At 36.7% G+C, this 22,805-nt stretch overlaps 1 protein-coding gene across 2 annotated transcripts in view; it reads left to right on the forward strand.

Annotated features, from left to right (window-relative positions):
• Positions 1–1,473: 1,473 nt before the first annotated feature.
• The window catches only part of LOC105043173 (pullulanase 1, chloroplastic), a 71,097-nt gene continuing 49,765 nt past the window's right edge, over positions 1,474–22,805 (forward strand). The window contains exons 1-13 of one of the 2 annotated variants that reach the window (XM_073256123.1): positions 1,474–1,839; positions 6,277–6,415; positions 6,723–6,775; positions 6,933–7,038; positions 11,675–11,811; positions 12,410–12,609; positions 12,755–12,904; positions 15,398–15,458; positions 19,272–19,392; positions 20,001–20,091; positions 20,190–20,283; positions 20,367–20,462; positions 21,280–21,420. In XM_073256123.1, coding sequence (XP_073112224.1) covers positions 1,594–1,839; positions 6,277–6,415; positions 6,723–6,775; positions 6,933–7,038; positions 11,675–11,811; positions 12,410–12,609; positions 12,755–12,904; positions 15,398–15,458; positions 19,272–19,392; positions 20,001–20,091; positions 20,190–20,283; positions 20,367–20,462; positions 21,280–21,420 — 1,635 coding nt within the window. In that variant the 5' untranslated portion in view covers positions 1,474–1,593. The remainder of the gene's footprint in view (positions 1,840–6,276; positions 6,416–6,722; positions 6,776–6,932; positions 7,039–11,674; positions 11,812–12,409; positions 12,610–12,754; positions 12,905–15,397; positions 15,459–19,271; positions 19,393–20,000; positions 20,092–20,189; positions 20,284–20,366; positions 20,463–21,279; positions 21,421–22,805) is intronic. The other variant, XM_010920617.4, reaches the window with a different exon arrangement.

Genomic DNA, 22,805 nt, shown 5'->3' on the forward strand with positions numbered 1-22,805 from the left:
ATGTTAAGACAAAGAACTCGGGGTTTAAGTCCTAGTTTCATTTGATTTTAAGAAATATTTCTTCTATCCTATTTCTCAATAAATTTTTGATCTAAAAATTGCCGAGGCTAATTAGTTTGCATGGGAACGAATCTTTGCTTGCACGTCAAATATCAGCTTCAAAGTCAATCTTGAATTGACACTTGCAAGCGTAGAAGTCAGTCTTCACCCATTGCCTTCTCTGCCTTGGATGAAGGTTTTATTGATGCAATTATCATTTGTAGGCAGCGCATGATCTTATATTGATGTAGTTGCTATTAACAAAGGACAAATGCAGAAGGTACTTTCTTTTAGATGGCTGTTGAACGGGCTTTATAAAGATGATGAATTTCATGGTAGTGAATGTTAGTTTCTCTGAATTCAACCTAAGAGCTCTCATATGAACACAAATGTTTTTGTGTATTGATGGGAATAATAATTTGTATGATAGGTGATTACTTTTGATGTTTTCAGCATCTAGTTGAATTTAATTATGGCACAAAACTTGGTATTCAATGATGCACTAAAATATTTGTGGCAATTTCATTTGCAAGTTTTCATATGGACTTTGGTTAGTAGTTTGTGTGGGATTAAATAAGAGTGCTAGTTGTCCAATCACAGCCATCCATGATTAGTACAATAATTGCAATTGAACCACTGGTTGTTCAGAAAGATTTTATGGTGGCCTCCAAACATTCGAGATCTTTGATTTTCTTGGCACTGTAGAAAGATTAAATCTAAATTTTGAAGAGCTTGGGACCAACTTATTTTGACACTTTGCTGGCACATTTGGTTGGAGAGGAATTCAGACTCTTAGAAAGAAAACTTCTATTAATGTTACTCTTTCTAAGATGGTACATATTTTCAAAAGTGAGGCATCTTGTGTAGTGAAAAAGCTAGTGATAGTCATCTGGCTCTAATGCCTTTCTGCTTTATTGTTATTGTGTAGCCACTAATCTCTTATAACTTCCATTTATCTCATTTATTTTATACATTCTTCTTTTTTCTATTCAATAAACTATGCTAGGGTAGGTTCCCCACTTCCTCCTGTTTATAATAAAAATAAAAAAGGATGATTTTTGGTGGATTAGTGATTAAGCGACTGCACTCTAAGGCTCCTATGAGGATCGAAAATATGGCTGCCAAACTCGATCACTTCAAAGCTTCCTCCATTCCTAGAGAGGGCAATTGAGTTGCTGATTATTTTGCTAATATGGCTTGTTCGGCATCCAAACGGTGGACTTATGATTTCCCCTTTATGTGTTGCATCTTGATGTTGTGGACACAAGCCCTTCTCTTTACCAAAAAAAAAAAAAAAATTTATCATCCAACAGGTGAAGGGAGTTTGCTGTTCGCCAAGAGTATAGTCTTCCTAGGAAGATGGGAGGAGGAAAAGTGAAAAACGGCTGGATCGTTAAAAGAGTAACATGAAAAGGGAGGCTTTGAGGTTCTGTTTGCCAAGAAAGGCACCTCAACGGCCCTCTGTCTTCATACGCGCGCGCACGTGCCGACTACAGGCGGAAACTTATAAAACGGAGGCCCGGAAGCGACACTCGCCGCATCCCCGGGCAGATCATGTCGTCTCTCTCCTCCCCCTCATCTCTCTTCCCGTCTCCCCTGCTCCAGCGCCCTCTCCTCTTCTCGCCCTCTTCTTCCCTCCGGCCCCTCTCCACCGCGATTCCAAAGCCCTCCTCTCCTCCGCCCTCGGCCCCTGTCGGAGCTCGACTTTCTCGCCGGAGCCGCGGCAGAACCATCACTTCTTGCTTCCCCGTGCCTGCCGCGATGGAAAGAACTGCCATCGCCGAGAGCTCTCTTTCTCAGGTGCCCTCTCTCTTCTCTGCTACCTTGTGATTTCGCGTTTCGTTTCTCGCATTTGCTTTATGGGGTTGTTTAGCTTTAATTCACCGCTCATAAGCAATCTTGACAAATCTTGCGCGCGGAAAAAAAATTCTGACAAAAAGAAACCAAAAAAATAGTAAAAGGATTATTTCTTGCGGCAACCTCTGTGTTCATCCATGAATGTGAGTTGAGGTTTAGAACCATGAATCTTTTTGGAAGTTCTTGCAAAGGAATAACTCTCATGAACATATAAGGCGTACATAAAATAAAGCATACAGGTTTTAGCTTTAATTCATCACTCATAAAGAATCTTGACAAATCTTGCCCCCAGAAAAGAAATATTGACAAAAAGAAGCGAAAAAAATAGAAAAAGGATTATTTCTTGCCGCAACGTCTGTGTTCATCCATGAATGTGGGTTGAGGGTCATAACCATGAATCTTTTTTTTTGCCCTCGTTTTTGAAGTTTCTTGCAAAGGAATAGCTCCTAGGAACATATAAAGCATAGAGGTTTTAGCGTTGAGTTATGATTCGTTTAAAATCTTGATGGAGGAATAGGAAAAAGATTCTTTCCTGTGGAATCTGTTTGTTCTTGTATACATGCGACTGCTATAAGGTTCAGAATCAGGTACTAGGAAATAAAATGATTATTTGAACCGTGAGTTAATGTGTCCGTGCATTTTAATGGCTAGTGTTTATAGAATTTAACAACTTCTGATGTATCGTGGGGAGAAAAAAATGTTATGAGCGTGGGTGATCATGGTCAAATAGAAACGCTTGCTTGTTAGAATTGAATTATGTTTTTCTGAATTTTTTTCAAGATCATAAGACTTTAATTATAGAAACTTTATTTAATTCTTATGTTCTATTTTTCTGTTTTCCTGAATTGATTATAGAAACTTTTTTTTTATTATTTTTAATTCTCTTTAACGTCACAAGTCCTGTCCGCTGAGATGTTTATGTGGCATCTTGGGGGATACAGGATTGGTTGAAGGAGTTCCTTTTTGTATTGTTGAGGCCTCCTAAACCCTAAACCCTGAATGTGGGATATGGAAGGAGTTCTTATGTGACTAGGCAACCAACACAGAAAGCTACGGATCTCTCTACTTTTCTTCCTAGTTGGTTCCTTTTATTTCTTCTCTCTTCTCATATAAGAGAAAAACTTTTCCACTTTTCTTGGTTTTTTCCTTTTCCCTTTTTACTTTGAGTTGCTTAGAGACAAGAGTTGGTTTCCATCTCCCTGTGGACATGCTGAATGCCAATAATACCTGCTTATATCAAGGAATCAGTGGTTTTAGGGCAGTGAATATGTGCCTTGAACCCAAACCAGAATTTTTTTTTTTTACTTGTGCTTTGTTTTTTTGGTTTCATTGATCACAACTTCATTAGCTTTGTTTAGTTACTTGCATAATTTTCAATTAATGGTTTTGGAGAAGCTTCTGTTATATTAATTGGGTCTTTAATTGATGGATTTTTTTCTCAAACTTTGTTTTAATTTAAAAATATATTTTCTTAAATTAAAATATTTTTTTTTAGAAAAAGAAATAAATGAGTAAGTGAGAGGGTTAATGGCTTGAGATCAAGGTATGGAAAGATTGCTCTAAGATTATAGTCACCTCCTTAATGTGTTTGTATATAGGAGGTCAGATGAATCATGCGGTCTTGTTGACCAATGAAAATAAGATGATAAAATAAGTAAAGTGATATCTTTTGGGAATTTTTTTGGAGCTTCTAGATGCAAAAAATCATGAACAACAATACTTAGCTCTATTTTAATCTTTGGTGCTTCTTGTTGAGGGTTTTTGCTTTGGAGTACGGATGCTCGTATGGGTTATGCTAGACCTCTTCCTATTGTAAGCCAAAGACTGTATAGGCACCCTCTCTTGGAAGCATGATGGTATCACAACTGGAAAGCAGATATTTTTCAGTTGAGGTGCATCTGTATGAGTGAAATTTTTTCTTAGTGATTATGAAGATTTACAGTTCAAGTTAAAAACTATTAAACTATAGAAAGCCAGGTAAGAACAACCCAGAACCAAACCCTTGTTGCAGCTAGGCATGCACAAGCAGCCAAATAAACAGGCATCTCTGTGGGTTTTAGCACAAAATTCCAGACACTTGATTTAGGTTCTGGAGGAGAATTGACATATCTATGTAAAATGGAAGTTTTCCTTGCCAATATAGTACTGAAAATTATTGACATAAGGAAATCAAAGTTTCAAAGCTTTGCCAAATTTAAGGATTCAGTGTATTACACACTAAAATAAACCACTAAATGAATGATTGAAAAATCTGAAAAACATAAATATTTAGAGAAAACCTTAAATCATGGTAGTTCCCCACAGGGTTCCATTTTTTTCTTTTTTTTGGGGATAAATGTTTTATGGGAAAGCAATGTTAATTTGGTGCAATAATATTAGGTCTTTTCAGAACCTGAATGTGTACTCAATGTTTTTGGGCTTAATCTGAGGAGCTACAGTGAACTAGATTTTTTACTGGTACTTTCATCTAAACTTACATTGAGTCAAATATTTGTTATTGGTGAACCAAACTCCAGGAGGGTTAGTGCAATTGATGGCTATATGTGGGTACCTTGATTTTATCCTTAGAACCAGAGGAGGCTGCCCAAATCCCATAGTTTCAGTCTCATGAATACTATTATATAGGTGAGCCTTCATCAGTGCATGTGATGCAGCGACATTCAAAAGTTTCCTTCTGATTCGTTAAAAGTTGAACTCATTCTTAGAATTGCTGTTTTCTACCCATTAATCCTTTTTCATGAGATCTCTGATCACAAAATCTAGGTTTCCACCTTAAGTGACTCTCTTGTGTGTTCAACACTATTCTCCTTTATATATTTAGGACCATACTTTTTTTATGAAAGATTCTTGGCAGTTAATCATATATATTCATATTTCACATAATCGAATTTTATCACATGTCAATTATTGATGGTGTTTCACAGATTTATGTCTAATTCATTTGTTTATTCATTTTCTTATCTGTGCTGTTTGGTATATCAAATCAATTTAACTTTATAATCACAATAAAGAATAACAGTAATAGGTTTACTTATAGAAGAATTTCAAAATCAAATTTCAGATCCAATCAGTCTGCACATGAGTAGAATGCAAGGCAATTAATTTTGCGTTTTGTTCATGTTTTTGGAGATTATGTTTTGCTAAGTGTAGCCTCATGCAATTGTTGAAATTCGTTCAGGAAAATATAAGCAATGGCAAATTTTACATCCAAAGAGTTTTCTGTTAAGCATTACTATATTCTTCCTTTACTTTAGGAAAACCAATTTAATGGGAGCAATTTTTTTTTCCTTTGAAATGTTGCTTATTGTGTTTTCAATATATTTAATCTCTCAACGAGGAAAAGGGAAATGTTCTAAAGAGAAAATGCTACATATTTTAATTGCAAAAAGATATGAATAATTAGTCAATTTTATATGTCAACCATATATTCAGTAATGGTAACATTAGGAGGATTTAGTAATTAGAGAATGTTGGAAATCAGAAGATGTATGGGTTGTAGGGATGTTAAGTAATATTATAGTTTTTCGTATAATTTTGTGTGATTTCTTTGACATGAAATAAAATCAAACTTGACTTTCAAGAGAATGGGATGAATCTCAAGTATTTCAAATTTTTTATTCACCAAGGACATAAATATTTGTTCTTTGTTGACTAAAGAGAATTAAAAATTCACATTTTTTATGTTCTTTCAATAAGTACATGTGATTGAAGTTGTTGTTTCTCATTCACAAATTAGTGAAACCTTCTTATGTTGTCTCTTCTGTCATGAAGGTAATGTTATGGCGGCACCAACCTTTTTCATCAATATAAAGTACCTATCCCATAAGATTTTACCATGGATGGAGTGCTCTCAGATCATTTCTTCCCCTTGACAGCATTTCCTGACCAATATGTGGTACAAGTATATTCAAGAAAAGAATTTACCGCACCTTCTCTTTGAAAAATCTGTGGGGAAGATGCTTTCTTTTCTAGACTTCTCAGTCTAAAAGTATCCAAAACAGTTGAAAAGCATGCTGTTTTATCTGGAAATGATGAAATTCTACAGGACTTTTGCCTTCAGTTTTTTCCACGCTTTTGAGTCACTAACTAGTAGCCAAATGTATTTCTGAATAATTTGTCTAGGACAAAGCCTTCTCTAATCAAGATTTTATCGAGTTTGTTTCTCATGTTTGTCATTTAGTTGGTTTATTGGGTTCAATTTTTGAACTGGATTATCATTATCTCCTAGAAATATTAACTAGTTCAGTTTAATAAAGTCTAATTTCTCTTATAAAGGTTACATATATGCTTAAACCTTAATGTCATATTTTGACTTAGTGATGTTTCTTAAACTTAATTTATTGATAATGGCTTACTCACTTTTAGAAGTTGCATGTGCAGGAAACTCTATCATATGCAAGGGCTTACTGGGTTTCCAGAATTTTGATTGCTTGGAATATCAATTATGATGATGATGCTTATGTTTATCTCTATGCTAGTAGAAAGGCAAGCATATCGCTCACAGAGGAGGGTATTGAAGGTGGTAAAAATTACCACATTAGTCTGCTTTCTTCATTCGAGACTCCCATGAAATGTGTCATGACATTCATTATCCATATCCAAGACATATATTCCAGAGAGCTTTTTCCTCTATTGCCTTTTCTTTTAAAGATACATGGGAGTTCATCTGCCTGTGCTTCATAGATATAATTCTCTATGGATTTTAAACCCTCTTGCTTAGGCAATATTTTTGATGTGCATTACTGCATTGCAGATTTGATGTTCTATCATGTATATGAATAACTTGCGCACTCTTTCTGAGTCATGATTTCTTCTCTTGTTGGCAGGGTATGATGTGAAAATTTTGCTTGAACCAGAATATTATGGGCTTCCAGCAAATGTGAGATAGCAATCTCTTGGTAGACCTGATAGTAAAAGTTTTTGTCAAGATTTTCTATGACCTGCTTCTTGTTGATCACTTACCAACTACGAGAAGCATTTTCTACTGAGACTAGCAACTTCATGTGTCTTTAACTCTACTTTTGTCATAATTTCAGGTAACCGAGAAGTTTCCTCATATTGTAAACTATAGTGCTTTCAAGATTTCTGAATCTGTGGATTTTGAAAACCTTCTCAAATGCCAGTTAGCAATTGCCTTCTATGGTAAGTCATAAACTATTTATGCCTATGTAGTATAAACCAGGGATTCAGGTCCCAACGGGACGTCCCGTGGGACATCGAGATAGGGTACCATTCTATGTGTTGGGACAGGCCGTCCCGCTAGTGTCCTAGCACCCTGATCGGGACGTCTTGGGACATCCTCTGTCCCAAGTGTCGGGACGGGATGGGACAGCGACGCGTCCCATTCCATGAAAAAATCGGGACAACCTCGTCCCACGGGATTTAAAACCTTGGTATAAACTTAATGGACAACTGGTAAGTCTCTAGTCAATTACTATGTTAGCTCATTAGACTTGGAGAAAATAATGCGATCACTTTGTTGTTGATATGCTTGAACACAAACTTAGTTACATATTGGAGGCTGATATCAACTTTGCTACTGATATTTGAGGTTGGGTCAAATAAATTTTGTTGTATGTATTAGAAGTGCATCGCTTTTTACAAATCTCTATTAGGAAGGTATTTAGAGAAAATTGAATTTTAAAAGTACATAGGCTTAATAATTTTGCTCACATCTTGACAAGCTTTCAATGAAATCACATTTTTCCCCCCTTAAATTTTGTAGAATGTACATGTATCAATGGAGAGGGAGACTACTACTCCATCATAGTGGTTATTTGTCACCATTTACTCTGGAGCTAGCTCTTTCATGCTAAGGGTGGGAGATGGGGCTGTCTTGGTTTTTCCGTGGAATGGGGCTCTCCATACCAACACACGTGATGGTGGACGTCCTGTCCCAACTCGGTCCATTACCTGACTCTTCCCATCCCAACACTTGGGATGTTGGGACACCCTACTGTCCTACTGCTATTTAAAACTTTGGTCCGAAACCTGTTCAATTTCCCCATTTAATCCAACTCGTTCTATTGATGGGTAAGAGGCATGTTAGGCAACTATGTGGTGCTGAAATAAAAGTAGCAAAAAAAATCACTTCATCCTTTTTTGATTAGAAATAAAAAAAGAACTAAAGGGTGCCATGCTAATTTCTAGTAGCTGATAGTGGCCTGGCATCGAACATGCTGGCTAGCATGGGCTGGCATGATATATTGTCACCCACATTGACCAACATAGGTTGCCTTTTGAAACCTTGCATGCATCTCATCATTAAATGCTTGAAAAATATGATATGTAGGCTTTGTAGTGGGGATGCTTTTGCTTAGAGCACATATTGGCATGTTTTATTAGATTTAAAGGCAAAAGAATGTTCAAAGTCTGCCTAATAATATCTAGTGAAAAATGTTTGATGAACTAGATGCCTGTGCCACATTCTTGTTTGTAGAAACGAGCTCTGATTTGTGCTTTTTGCACTAAATTTTCCATGTAGCGATGGTTTAAACGTCAATTCCACTTAGACTCAATGATGTTAACTTGGTTTTCTTGACCCAATCTCTCTCTCTCTCTCTCTCTCTCTCTCTATATATATATATATATATATATATATATATATATATATATATAATATCACTTTGAGATATGTGGATATAAATTAAATTTCATCTTCCAAATCTAAGATGTTTTGCCCTTACCTTTCTTTATTCAATCATCACCAGGCCTGTACCTATCTAGGACAATCTCTTCCCTTAATCATATTTAATCTTTGACATATCCTAACATCACTTTCTCAATTTCATTGTTAGGCTTGTTCTTGGCTAGAAGCCAGGGCAGCCTTTAATCAGGCATTCCAGTTGTTCTAGAACTCTCTTAATTGCTAATCTCTGTTAGTCATTTTTGGTAATGGAGTCTCAGGCAGCAATGTATCATTGCCATTGCCAGTCTCAAGCCTGGATAAGAAAGGTGGAGCCATGGAGGGTTGAAGTTTGGTTGACAGCCAATTATAAAAACATGCCAAAGTTTGATGAAATGGATCCAAATATCCAAATGGTTCAGATATAGCTGTATGGTTATGGTTAAGGTAGTCTTGACTCTTGAGCAATAGTGTACGTCTGCCTTTCCTACTAATTTTATGATTCCAAAAGAATCTTTAAATCTTTCTTGCAACCGGGACATAAAGTTCAGAGTGGGTGTTGTGTTCAACACATATTGAGCTATAGTTTGGAGCCTTGTTTGCACACAACTCTGGTGCAACCGTGCAAACATTCTAAAAAAGATCCAAGTATGCCTATTTAAGAACTTTAGTATTTGCAAGTGGAATTCCAAAGTGATTTAAAATTTTATTTCCTTGATCAATTGCTTTGATGCTTTGGATCATTCTTCTCAAACTAGGGTGCAACTTTTAAAAGAGTATGGTTAAATAGTTTATGATAATTGCTATATGACCTTATATTAGGGAAAGTTCTGCAATCTCTCTTTGAAGAATTTAGCTTTGATCGTATTCTATTCAAAAGCATGATATTACTAACATCAAGATTTGCTGTACCATACCGAATCGGGCAGTACGAGGCATACTGTATTGTACTGATTCGGTATCCATATGTGGTACAGGGGTGCACCAATCCTCAGTATATTGAATTGGCCCCATACTAACATAGTAATAGGTTGGCATTAGTATGGGGCCCTGTACGGAGACGGTAAATCTTGATTAGTGTACATAAATTAGATCATCGGTGAAATACATCCTTTCTTTTTTTATGTACATTATCTTCAAGATTCATTATTTTAGTACCTGATCCCGTCACAGTACCATCCTATTATAGTGCCAGTTTGCATATGGTACGAGACGATAAGGTGTACTGAGTGTCAGTATGGTACGAGATTGCATATCGATTCAGCATTGGTATGGTGTGGTATGCTCGATATGGTATGATACTGATTGATAGGTAAACCTTGTGTGTGTGTGTGTGTGTATACATCCTAACCTTATGTATATATATCCCCTTATGTAGTATAGGTGGGTACCGACCCTCGGAATGCCGGACCGGCCCCATATTGACATAATAATAAGTTGGCACTAGTACAGGCCCTAGTCCCATATTGACATAATAACAAGTTGGCACTCTTACAGGTCCTAATACTGAAACGGCGAACTTTGATAAGCTTACATAAACTAGATCATCAGTGAAATGCATCCTTTCTATATTTTATATACATTATTCTTAAGGTTCATGATTTCGGTATCGGTCCCCATATCGGTACCATCCTATTATAGTGTCAGTTTGCATGTGGTAGGGGATGATGAGATGTATTGAGTGTTGATGTGGTATGAGACTGCATACCCAGTTGGTATCAGTATGGTACCGATCGATATGGCAAACCCTATTAATATGCTAAAGATTCTTATTCCCTAAGATCCTCTTGTTTTATGGGACGTTTGACGGTCATAATGATGCTAGAGAAAGCCATATCTCTTGTAATGCTTTCATTACCTTTTTGAATGATTTCTTCATTGTCTTGTTTAATGGAACAAATCTCTTGAACAAGTTATTGCATCGTTGATTCCACCCGCATTCCACTAAAGTTGAATGTCATGTATTCTTTTTTTTCTTAAATTCTTTTTGGTTTTATTCGTCTAGATTTAAAATTATTTTATGAGAACACAAGAGGAATGATTTCTTTATATATTTTTAATTTTTTTTGTATTTCTTATTGGAAAGCTTAAATTACGGTCAAATATGTAATCTCCCGACATGATCATACTGTTCTTTTGCATTTGTATTATTTTCTAATTTAGTTAGTAATGATTTCTAGGGTAGCAAAATCTACTAGACCATATCCTAATTGTGCTAATCTCATTGTCTAGCATGGAAAAACAATTAGGTTCTTTCTGGATATCTCAATCGTTATATTTCTTTTCTAACTCTAAATCGATGAATGACTCGGAACATGGCCTAGGAAGAGTTTTGCTTTGGTGCATATTTCTTAAAATGGTAACAAATGTGAAAATCATATCCCAGCTCTTATGGATAAAATGGGTTTTTAACTTGTGAACTGGTTCAGCCTGTTAACACTAGGAAGATCGGATTAGTTCTCACTCTCCGGTATCTCTGTTGGTCATGAAGCCTCACTCCCAAGTTTTCCATTCCATTATCTTTCTCAAAGAAAGCTGGCCTCTCCAGCTTTATGATTGATAACCAAGATCTTATCATGGAAAGATTGAGAGTGACAGAGAATCGAGATGGTACTGTTGATAGATTGTGAGAGAGATCATTCAAGAAAGAATAAGAGAGACTATGAGATGAGAAGAGTGGCCAGAGAACATGCTTATGAGAGAGAGGAGTTTTGCATGAGAGAGGTGGAATGAAAGAGATATCGGATACTTTCCAGCAATTATGGCTGGTCATGTATCATGTAGGTCCTGATTGAGTGGGCCCCACACTATAGATAATTTGCCCTTTTTGACCAATACCTGCAACGTATCACTGATGTCTATATTGGAAGAAAAAATAAATCTTGGCTGTTCACTTGAAAACTTTGGACAGTGCTGGGAAAGAGAATATACTGAAGCAAAACTAGGCTCAATGAAGAGTTGGGTTTGCATGGCATCTGTCATGACATTCTCCTGAATGAGAAAGTTCTTCATTAGTTTTTAAACTACCCAATTGATATCTATTAATTTATTTTTTAATGCCATGCATTAGATTTCTGATATGAGCTTTATCAGTAAGACTAACTAAAATCTATTAATGCGTCATTGTAAATGCTTTTATCCCTTTTTAAACAGTTGATGGGAAATGCAAGAATGCTACTGGTCTGCAGTTGCCTGGTGTGTTAGATGACTTATTTGCATACAATGGCCCACTTGGAGCTGTGTTTAGTAAGGAAGCTGTTACACTTCATCTTTGGGCTCCTACAGCTCAAGTATGAGATTTTATCTTACACGCACATATATATATAGTATGTACATATATATGCATATTACATATCCATGCACATCCAAATGTATATACAATGTACATGTAAAATATGGATTTATTTATAAATTATTTTAGTGTTCTCAGGGCATAAAAGCCTCGCCAAATTATGTGAAGGGCCATCAAGTTGATGCTTCACACCATCCATTGTGTTCTACATTGTCCAAAATACATTTAGACCAGAAATTAAGTGGTTTGGAATTTGGATCATTCTCAACCATAACTTCAAACAAAATCTTTCTTTTGATCATTGAGAAACCATCTGTCTATTAATCATTTGATATTTAACTAATGTGTTTTTTATTCATCTGTGAACTTGTTTATTGACATTTTGGACATTTTAAGTTATGATGAATGGTATGGATCATCGTTTTGGATCTCCGAGCACATAGTGTAGCTGGAGGGCATAATTAAGTTGTTTATTCCTTGTGAAAGTTAGAGCTGTTCCCATGCATATAATATGCATTCACGTATAAACATTTTTTCTGGGTCATTATTCTATTTCCATATATTTAATGATGTCCTTTGTTGGCCTACAAGAGTAGGAGGTGAGTGTATGCATCTACAAGGAGCCATCAGGTGGGGAACCATTGGAGAGTGTTCAACTTGAGGAGTTTGGTGGTGTCTGGAGTGCTGTTGGACCAAAAAGTTGGGAAGGTTGTTATTATGTTTATGAAGTTTCAGTCTACCATCCGAGCACTTCACAAATTGAGAAATGCACAGTAACGGATCCTTACGCTAGAGGGTATGCATATTGTCATATGAAGACTTCAGTCATGAGGGATCTCCATTAAAAAAGAAAAAAGGATATATAAAACATAGAGCCTCATAGATACATTTATGCATGTTCTGACTTTTTATATTTTATTCTTTTCTCGTTGTTGGAATAGACTTTCATCAAATGGGAAGAGGACATGGTTGATAAATCTTGACAGTGAAAATTTAAAACCAGAGGGCTGGGATAAATTGGCAGATGAAAAGCCAGACCTTCTTTCATTTTCAGACATCAGTATCTATGAGCTGCACATTAGGGATTTCAGGTCATTTCTTTTTGTTCCAAAATCTCGCTGCTTATTTTCATTTTGCTTGAGTGAGCAGATTACTATGCTGCATCTATGCATTTAAAATACCTGTTCCTTGCATCTTCAGGCTTCAGGTCTTACATACTAACACACACACCAAAGTGTTGTGATTCAATGTCGAAAAAAAGGATAGCAGTATAAACCTCATCTTTTTGAAGACATATAACACAAAAGATTAAGAAAATAAGAAAAAGCTGGAAAGAAAAAAGAGAGCAAAGGGTAACTGCAAAGAAGAACAATCTTCCAGAAGACTGAGCAAACTCCTGTTTAGTCTATTATGCAGTTTAGCACTGTAAGTGATTATGTCTCATGTTAGTTGCATGGATCCTTCTATTAGGAAACATGCAAAGAGGATTATATATTGAGAATATGGTTTGCCTAACATTGTTATTCCGTCGAGACTTATTTTCCAGTAAGCTGGTCAATATGTCGTGAGATATTCCAGTATGATGTAAAGTCACTACTTAACAGCAATTTAGAAACATTGCCACCTCTTGGATTCACTATCCACAGCTACCAAAATCATATGAATTAGGTCTTCCAACCATATCAGTACTTGTGACAAGCTCAAGGAACAAGGAATTGAAACCAAGGTTCTCTCTCAAGTACCTGAAGCAACTGACTGAGAGTCTTCTACAATTACCTCATTTATGCTATATTTATCTGACATGCCAGTTAAATGACTAAAACATATGTATTGAAAAATGAATGAATTAACCTCACTAGCAAGGTTTTAGGTCCTCGCGGGATTGGGGCATCCCGGCCATCCCATCCTGTTCCTAAGAGAAAACGGGACTGAGAAAGGGTCGGAACTTTGAAACCCATCCATGCAGGAAAAGGAGAAGAAAGTGGAAAGAAAGATGAAAAAAGGGAAAAAGTGAAAGGAAGGAAGAAGAAGAAAAATAAAAGAAAGAAAGGAAGGAAAGGAGGAAGAAAGAAAAGAGAAAGAAGAAGAAAAAGAAAAAAAGAAAGAAAGGAAGGGATAAGAAAAAGAAAGAAAAAAAGGAAAGAAAGGAAGGGATAAGAAAAAGAAAGAAAAAAAAGGAAAGAAAGGAAGGTAGAAGAAAAAGAAAGAAAAGAAGGAAGGAAAGCAAAAAAGAAAGAAAGAAAGAAAGGAAAGAAGGGGAGAGAGGTGGAGGATATCTATCAGGATGCACGATTGGGATGACTATCGGGATGGGACGGGATTGTGGGACATTTTGTTCCATGAAGATACCTAGACATCTCCATCCCACGGGATTTAAAACCTTGCTCACTAGTGCCTTAGGATGCATCTCATATCATTACTTTGTTAGGTTGGCATCTTCAATACTTTGTGCCTGCTTCACAATTCTCTCACAGCAGTGACTGCCTAAACTACCCTTCCTCTGAAAAATGTTTGCAAATGGAGATGGGGGAATTTGTGAAAGAGAAAGAGCAGGGATCATTCGTCACACACATAAAACAAGGGAATGAGCATGGAGGGATCAGCCTCATGTAAGGACGTGTAGGTTAAAAAACCACTTTACATTCTGATTCTACTTTTCCTTCTTATCATATGGATTCCATTTGGGTCACTAGTGCCTTAGGATGTATCTCATATCATTGTTAGGTTGGCATCTTCAATACTTCGTGCCTGCTTCACAATTCTCTCACAGCAGTGACTGCCTAAACTACCCTTCCTCTGAAAAATGTTTGCAAATGGAATGGGGCAATTTGTGAAAGAGAAAGAGCAGGGGTCATTCGTCACACACATAAAACAAGGGAATGAGCATGGAGGGATCAGCCTCATGTAAGGACGTGTAGGTTAAAAAACCACTTTACATTCTGATTCTACTTTTCCTTCTTATCATATGGATTCCATTTGGAAGTGATCAATTAAAAGATGTGGCAGTTAAGTGTGAAAAGCTAGATTAATTAAAAGATGAGGCATTTAAGTGTGAAAAGCTAGATTGACTCACCAATTTTCCTCCTTATATAATTATTTTGAGGAGATGCTGTTCTTTAGGAACTATTGCCCATGCGCTGCTTTTGTTGCTTCTTTAATTGTTCGTCCGTGCATGTATTATTCAGTCATTGAGTTGTCTGACAACATAAGAAGAATCACATATTTGACATGCATGCAACAGACTGTTGTTGGATATCTGAAGTATGCCTAATTTTTTAATATATAAAATGCTATAATTAAAATGCATTGGCACATAAAAATCTTTAGAGATAAGGATATGTATGAAAGTTTTGAAATGACATAAAATATCCGCGTTCCATATGCATTCGCTTGTCCTGAATAGTTGCTGTTTTGTTTCTTTAAGAAATTATTAAGCTAGTACTTCTGGTTGTAAAGTGAGTTTGCTTGCTGTTGGCTGCTTTTTGATGCCTTCAAGATTATGGCTGCTTGCAATTGGCTGCTTTTTAATGCCTTCTTAGTGATGAAATTATTGATGTTTCTCTAACAATGTAATTCATTTGCAGTGCCAGTGACCACACTGTGAATTGTGATATTCAAGGAGGTTATCTTGCTTTTACTTCTCAGGTACGGTTCATACTAATGAATGAAATTTTTAATATCTGTTATGCTATTCTAGTTGTATCTTTTGTTTTAAAAGCAGTTTGTTCCTTTTGCCCTCTTGATTAGAATAGCTGAAGATTGGCTTGTAGACCTGTTGCCTTTAGGAGATGTTGGAAGGGAATGTTAGTATGAATTTGGTGCAGTGTTGTGAATATTGCTAGTTGTAAGAGCAAAGTAGCTTTTATTAAGATATGCAGATCCGATAGGTTTAATTGCCTAACACAGGAGAAGGATACTAAAGAAGTTATTCTTCTGCTTTCTACATTCTATTGCTTCTTTTGTTTTTATCTTTTTATTAGGGCAAAGTTAAATCGACAAAAACTTGGCAATTATCCAGACGTTTAGTCAGATCAGATAAACACATGATCTTATTTCAAAGTTTCAAGAAAATTAATGGGTAGCATACTTTATCAAGGTAAAGTTAGCCATTTGGAACTGTTTGATGGTCACCAAATGTTTGTAAAATACTGTATCAACTATCATGCTATAAAGATATTAGTTAACATATCAAAGTATCTTAATGGAATGATTATTATTTGACCACAGTTCAGAAAAGTGTTTTATTGCACATTTTTCCTTCAAAGTTCAAACAGATTTTTGAGGGTCATTATATCGTGGTCAAAAAATCAAATTGGTTTTTTAGGTCAATTTTCGGAGTGACTTACTATTTGATGCTTAGGCTGTTATATGACTTCTAGTTAGTAATGTAATTTTTGCCTCTGCCATGACATAATATTTGTTTATAATGGACTCCTATTTTGATAAACAAAAGAACCCTATTGGGGTCTATATTAGGAAGATGCACTTTAATATGATGGTATTCTGCCTAGAAATATTGTAGGCCTACTTGTCCATTTCATTAATATTTATGGATTTACATGAAAGTTCAATTAGAAGTTTTTTTCTTAATGGGATTTTTGTACCCATCGGGCCTATGATTTATGCTGCAGATATGGCTGTAGTTTTCTAAATTTGACCTCCCTAGCTCTCCCATTGCATGCATAAATTGCATAACCATGAATTGGATCACAATATGTGCCACCTACTTTAAGTTTTTGAGAGGGATGCTGAGAGCCTTTCTTGATCCTTAAAGGTAAACCCAATGTATCTGGGACAATGTCCACTGGTTTAGGTTGGATAACCTGTGTGCCAATGGTGTAATTCCTTGTGGGAAACATGAGCCCTATAATCCTTAAGTGGTAATTCCTTGCTTATTTATGGTGAATCTTTAGTCAAGTTAATTTTTTATTCTATTTCTTCCATTTAATTTTTATTGTACTATTCCTTATGATGAATAAACTTCAGCATCCTTTCCTTTTATTTGTGTTCCTGTCTCAATTGTTTTATTTGTTGGCATTAGCTTAGTATCATCTCCATCCAATTCTTTGCTCAAAAAATTGTCCTTTGTGGTGCCCTGCCAGCTAAACTTCACTTTTTCTACCAAGCCCATAAGTCAAACTACTCTTGAACATAAATTATTTTGCACCTGTTCTTAGTACTTGGAGTCAAGGTCTGCTAACTCATGCTGAACCATTGGGACAAGGTGTACCGAACTGGATCGGTCAGTTTTTGGCATGGTTCATTCTCTCGGTTCAAATGGAGGTGGAGAGAGAGAGAGGATGAAGGGAGGGAGAGGGAGGGAGAGAGAGAGAGAGGCCGAGAGAGAGGGATCGAAAGCCCTCATCAAAACAGAGATCTCTTGTTTCATTTCAAGACAGGTGATCTATATTTTTTATCACTTGAGTGAAGTCAGCAAACCATTTGGTGATTTGAGTTTGCACTTTTTCTACCAAGCCCATAAGTCAAACTACTCTTGAACATAAATTATTTTGCATCTGTTCTTAGTACTTGGAGTCAAGGTCTGCAAACTCATGCTGAACCATTGGGACAAGGCGTACCGAATCGGATCGGTCAGTTTCTGGCATGGTTCATTCTCTCGGTTCAAATGGATGTGGAGAGAGAGAGAGGATGAAGGGAGAGAGAGAGAGAGAGATAGAGGCTGAGAGAGAGGGATCGAAAGCCCTCATCAAAATAGGGATCTCTTGTTTCATTTCAAAACAGGTGATCTATATTTTTTATCACTTGAGTGAAGTCAGCAAACCATTTGGTGATTTGAGTTTGAAATCGGCAAAAAAATATAGATCCCCGTTTTGAAACGGCATAGGGATCCTTGATTTGAAATGAAATAGGGGATCCCTATTTCGATGAGAGCTGCCGAGCCCTCTCTCTCTCTTGGCCTCTCTCGTCCTCCCTCCCTCCCTCCCTCTTCCTCTCCCTCTTCGGCTCTCCTTGTGCCAGTATGCCCCAGAATGGCATGGTATGGTGTTGTTCCATGCCGAATCAGTCGCGCCAGCCAACAACTCCTTCGGTACCTGTTCGGCAAATCTTGATTGGAATATTTTATTCCAGTGCTAGAACTACATTAGCACCTTACTCTTACTTGCCATGACAACTTTTCATTGCCATCATATTTAGTCACTAATTGAGACTGTTGTAACCTTAATCGCTGAAGTTATATTTTATTTGTCATTTTGTGATCTACAACAGTTTAATTCTTGTATTGCAACAATAGATTGAATACAACTTCATTATTTCATATTATAAGAATCTTATGAAAGCTTTGTTTCTTTGCTTGGGCACCTGAACATGGTCTTCACAGTTTCTGGTTTAGGAAGCTAAGCATCAACCCTAGTTTGAAAGTCTAGATATGAATTTTGATAGGCTGTAAATATTATCCCACAACATCATTAAAGATCCTTGTCTAGGGTCCCCGACCTGATTTGAGGAACTTTTCCCTTCTTTTCACAAAAAGTGATGTTTAAGATGCTGTTCTTTTAATAGTCTCATAGTTTCTATTTACTTTTTGGGAATAATATGTATAATCTGACTGTCCAATTTTTTTCTTTCCACATTTCATTAACTAAAAATTATTGTAAGTTGCAGTTTAAGGTGATGGTTCATACTCAATATGTTCACCATGATAAAAAGCAAGTTTAATGGCCAAATTTTGGAAGAAGGGAAAATGAAGAGAAGTTGCCTATAAGGTTTCCAAGGAGGCTATAAATTGGAAATAAGGCTTTAAGAAATATATATCTAGGAGCCTACTGAGATTCAAATAAAATGAACATACATAAAATATTAGGCCATGATTTCTTTAACAGGGTCATTGAGATGAGGTTGTTATTTTGTATGGAAATTTGGGAGCCAAAGTTGAGACTCCTGCATTGGGCATTCAACAATCTTGTCTTCTATGAGAGACAAAAAAAAAACACCGAATTGGGGGTTGCTACTTTCTGAGTGATGAGGCAGTCAATAATGTAATAACTTCACATGCTCGCAAAATTAGTTGGCGGATGTAATCAAAGGAGCAATTGGAAACTTTCACTAATGGATTCTGGGCATCAATAAGTTTATGATCTAGCTCAAGTTGGAGTTTTTTTTTATGTTTATAAGTTATAACGGATAGATGTTATATTGACCCAGCTAGTTAAGCCGTTGTATTGTTGATATGTTACATTTCTGTATTTCAGTGCCTTGTAAGGTTATCTTTTTTTTTGTTTAATTCCCACATAATATTAAAGATGGCCAACATGGATACTGCATTTCTCTGCTGTTATCTTTGGTTCTTCCTTGTGTTATCTTTCTTCTTCTTTATCTCTAAATTAAGCAGGAATTATGTAATTTGTACTGTATACTTTTGGGTCCATCTTTCAGTAAATTCTACTCTTGCATGGATTTGTACTCTAGTTATGATAATTTCAGTACTTTCTGGTGCAGGAATCAGCTGGTATATGCCATCTTAAGAAATTGTCGAATGCTGGCTTGACTCATGTACATCTGCTTCCAAGCTTTCATTTTGCTGGTGTTGATGATGATAAAAGTAATTGGAAATATCTTGGTAAAGGTCTAAAACCCATCAATTCTACTTTGCCCTTGGCATCGGCCCTCTGGGGACATTGTCCCCTCTTTCCCTCCTCTCTCTCTCTCTCTCTCTCTCTCCGATTTAGAGGGCCGAACCGTCTTGGTTTGTGGTTGGTACGGCTCGGAGCGCTCTGAACCGCCCGGTTTGGGACAGTTCGGCGAACCATGATTACAAGTGTCCGAGTGCAGGACTGGGACTGACATTAACAGCACTTCTGCTATATGTTTTGGTAGTAGAGTTGAGAGCACTTGCATTAGAGGCTGTTGCCCTTGCCTGGATAAAAAAAAAAAATTAAGTAGAATCCATAACACTGTCTCTCTTCAAGCTAGGTTGTTTTTTTCTTCACCTGAGGTGTTTTTCAGTAGCCTTACTGTCACAATTCAAATGATGATGATTGTCTTTTTGTTATTGTATTGTTAAATCACTCTGATCCTTTGCCACTAAACTCCTGTATAGTTATTGGTGTTGCTTTCCATTTATACTGTAGTTTCAAATGTTTTAGATTTCACATGTACCTCCACTGGTGCTTATGGTAGGCTTTTCCCATGTGGTTAATTTATATTGCTTTTGTATTGCTTGAACAGATGATGGAGAGATGGCTAAGTTGCCCGCAGATTCTGATAAACAACAAGCTGAAGTTATAGGCATCCAAAATGAAGATGGCTATAATTGGGGGTACATGTTTTTCTATGTTTTCCAGTCAACTAGTATGTTGATAAGATTTTGTAGTTGGATATCTATTTCTGCTTATATATGCTGACTGACAATGGAAGATACAATCCTGTGCTCTGGGGAGTTCCAAAGGGAAGCTATGCTGGCAACCCGAACGGACCAAGTCGCATTCTTGAATTTCGAAAGATGATTCAGGTGCAAATATTTGGGTTCAATCAATGTTCTATCCAACATACCCGATACAATAATATTTTTTTAAGGATGATGCTCCATTTCAGGCGGTCAATCGAATTGGTCTTCGTGTTGTGTTGGATGTTGTCTACAATCATTTGGCTTCAAGCGGCCCCTTAAATGAGAACTCTGTTCTTGATAAGGTCATTGATTTTAAGTATGCTTTTACACTCACTTAATAAAGGACATGGTCAGAACTCAGAAGTTTGTCCAAGTTTACCTGTATACTAGTTTTGAAGTACAGTTTTCATGAAATGACATCATGATGTTATAAGGTGAATATTCTGTGATGATTTTGTCGAGTTAAAAAATGTGACATGCTTATTTAAGTGGACTCTCTCATGTTACAGGCATCTCTTAGTAAAACAGAGATAAACGGAATGCACACTCAGGTTAACAGAGGTGCCGAAAGAAATAATTGTGCTTTTAATAGTTTATTTAATAATTTATCTGATACATATATATATATATATGCATGCATCCACAAAAAAAAAAAAAAAGAAACAAGTGAGTTCCTCCATTTCTTTTCATACTAACCACATTTTCAATGGTTTACCTTAATTTTCTCATATGCTGCCAGCATATTTCCATTTCATAGAAAAGAATTGGCTTTGCATAGGGAACATGTTTTCTTTTTCTTTTACTTTGGTACTAGTTATCATAATATGATTGCATTCACACATTCACATATGGAAAACAAATTTGACTAATAGAATGAGGCTGCAGAGGACATAAGGATAATATGGAGGTAGAGGGACACATGATGAATTTAATGGGTGGAATTTTTTAATTAACAAGAAACTAATGAACACATGAGTGCTTATGCTGAAATGCAATTTTAGTTTTCATGTAAAGTTAGTAAGAATTAAAAGCACAGGGAAGGTTATTCTTCCTTCTTATCTATACCTAGTAAAGTTGTATCTTTTGCCTATTTGATCATGTTAAAAATTTGCATTGTAGGTTGTTCCTGGATACTATCTTCGTAGGAATACTGATGGAGCCATCGAGAATAGTGCTTGCATGAATAATACAGCTAGCGAGCACTTTATGGTTGAGCGTTTAATTCTCGATGATCTCCTAAATTGGGCGGTGGTTTATAAGGTGATTCTTTATAGCTACATCTCATGAGTACTTGTATCCACTTGTTAAGCTGCCCTCATTATGATCTGCTACCAAATTCCAAAAGATTCTGCCAGTTAGCCTTGTAACTCTTATCAAGTAATTTATTCTGGAATTTATATGGTTAAAGAATTCTAATCAAATTTATGAGCTAGTTTTGCTATTGATTTACTTGTGTAATTTGTTCTTTTCAAGTCTTGAATTGTGTATCTTAGGGCAAAGTGGGAGAAAACATTTATAATTTTATTAATTAATAAAAATATGATTTTAGCTCACCTTCAATCTAACTACTATAGGCCAAATTCTTAGAGGTAAGGAGCAAGGTCGGCGGTATTGTTACAAACCGCTCGATTTGGGATGTATGAAGCCGTACTGAGGGCGGACTGGAGAGAGGAAAAGAGAGGGAGAGGGAGAAAGGAAGGGAGAGAGGGAGAGGGTGGCGGAGGGAGGGAGAGAGAAGGAGATAAAGGAAAGGAGAGACAAGGAGATAAAGAAAAAGAGAGAAAAAGAGGGAGGGAGAGGGAGAGCGAGAGGAAGGGAAGGAGAGAGGGAGAAGGCGGAGGGAGAGAGGCGGAGGGAGGGGTCGAGAGTGCGTTCGAAGCCCTCGCTTCTTTGTGGCATCAAAATGGGGGTGGGGCCCTTGTTTCAAAAAGAAACATGGACTTCAACCCAATCTTTTGAAATTTTTTTAAGGAAAGTTGGCATCCTTTGCATCTTTCTCTCCCTTCCTACCTCCCTCTCCCTCTTCCTCCCTCTTTAATGCTAGAGCGCCTAGGTCATATGGGTTGCGAGTCCTGGCCACCACATGGATTGCGAGTCTTGGTCACATGGGTCACAGATCCTGGCCGCACAGGTCGTAGGCTTAGGCGTATGGGTCACAGTCCCATTCCCATACACATGGATCTCGGGACACGACTAGTATTTGATCATTAGTTATTTTCCTACCTCAGTTAGGAAAGGTTGATATGAGTCAATTCTAGGGAGTTTGATTTTTGTGAAATTTTTTTAATAACTTTTGATATTATTAGGAAAGTTAGTAGTTAGAATTCTTCGAGTTAGAATAGGACCTAGAATCCCACATTGGAAAGTTGAAGAAAAGAGTCCTTTTGTACTAATAAATATCCCCACTGGAGCTCCTCTTATAATCATTCTAGAAATACTTGAGATATTGATTAGTGGAGATTCTATTGTGGGAATTATTCTTCCCTTATTTTTCTCTTTAGTCTCTCTTTTCTGTCTTTTGGTGGATTCCTAGGGCTTGCGAATGAGCACATGAGAGCTATATCTTTGGAGTGGCCTGCCAAGATGGTATTTTTGGCCTTGGAAGAGAGTGATCCATCCTTGCTCTTCTTTCAACTACTATCCGC

Source organism: Elaeis guineensis, chromosome 4 (genome assembly GCF_000442705.2).
Source record: "Elaeis guineensis isolate ETL-2024a chromosome 4, EG11, whole genome shotgun sequence".
NCBI lineage: Eukaryota > Viridiplantae > Streptophyta > Magnoliopsida > Arecales > Arecaceae > Elaeis > Elaeis guineensis.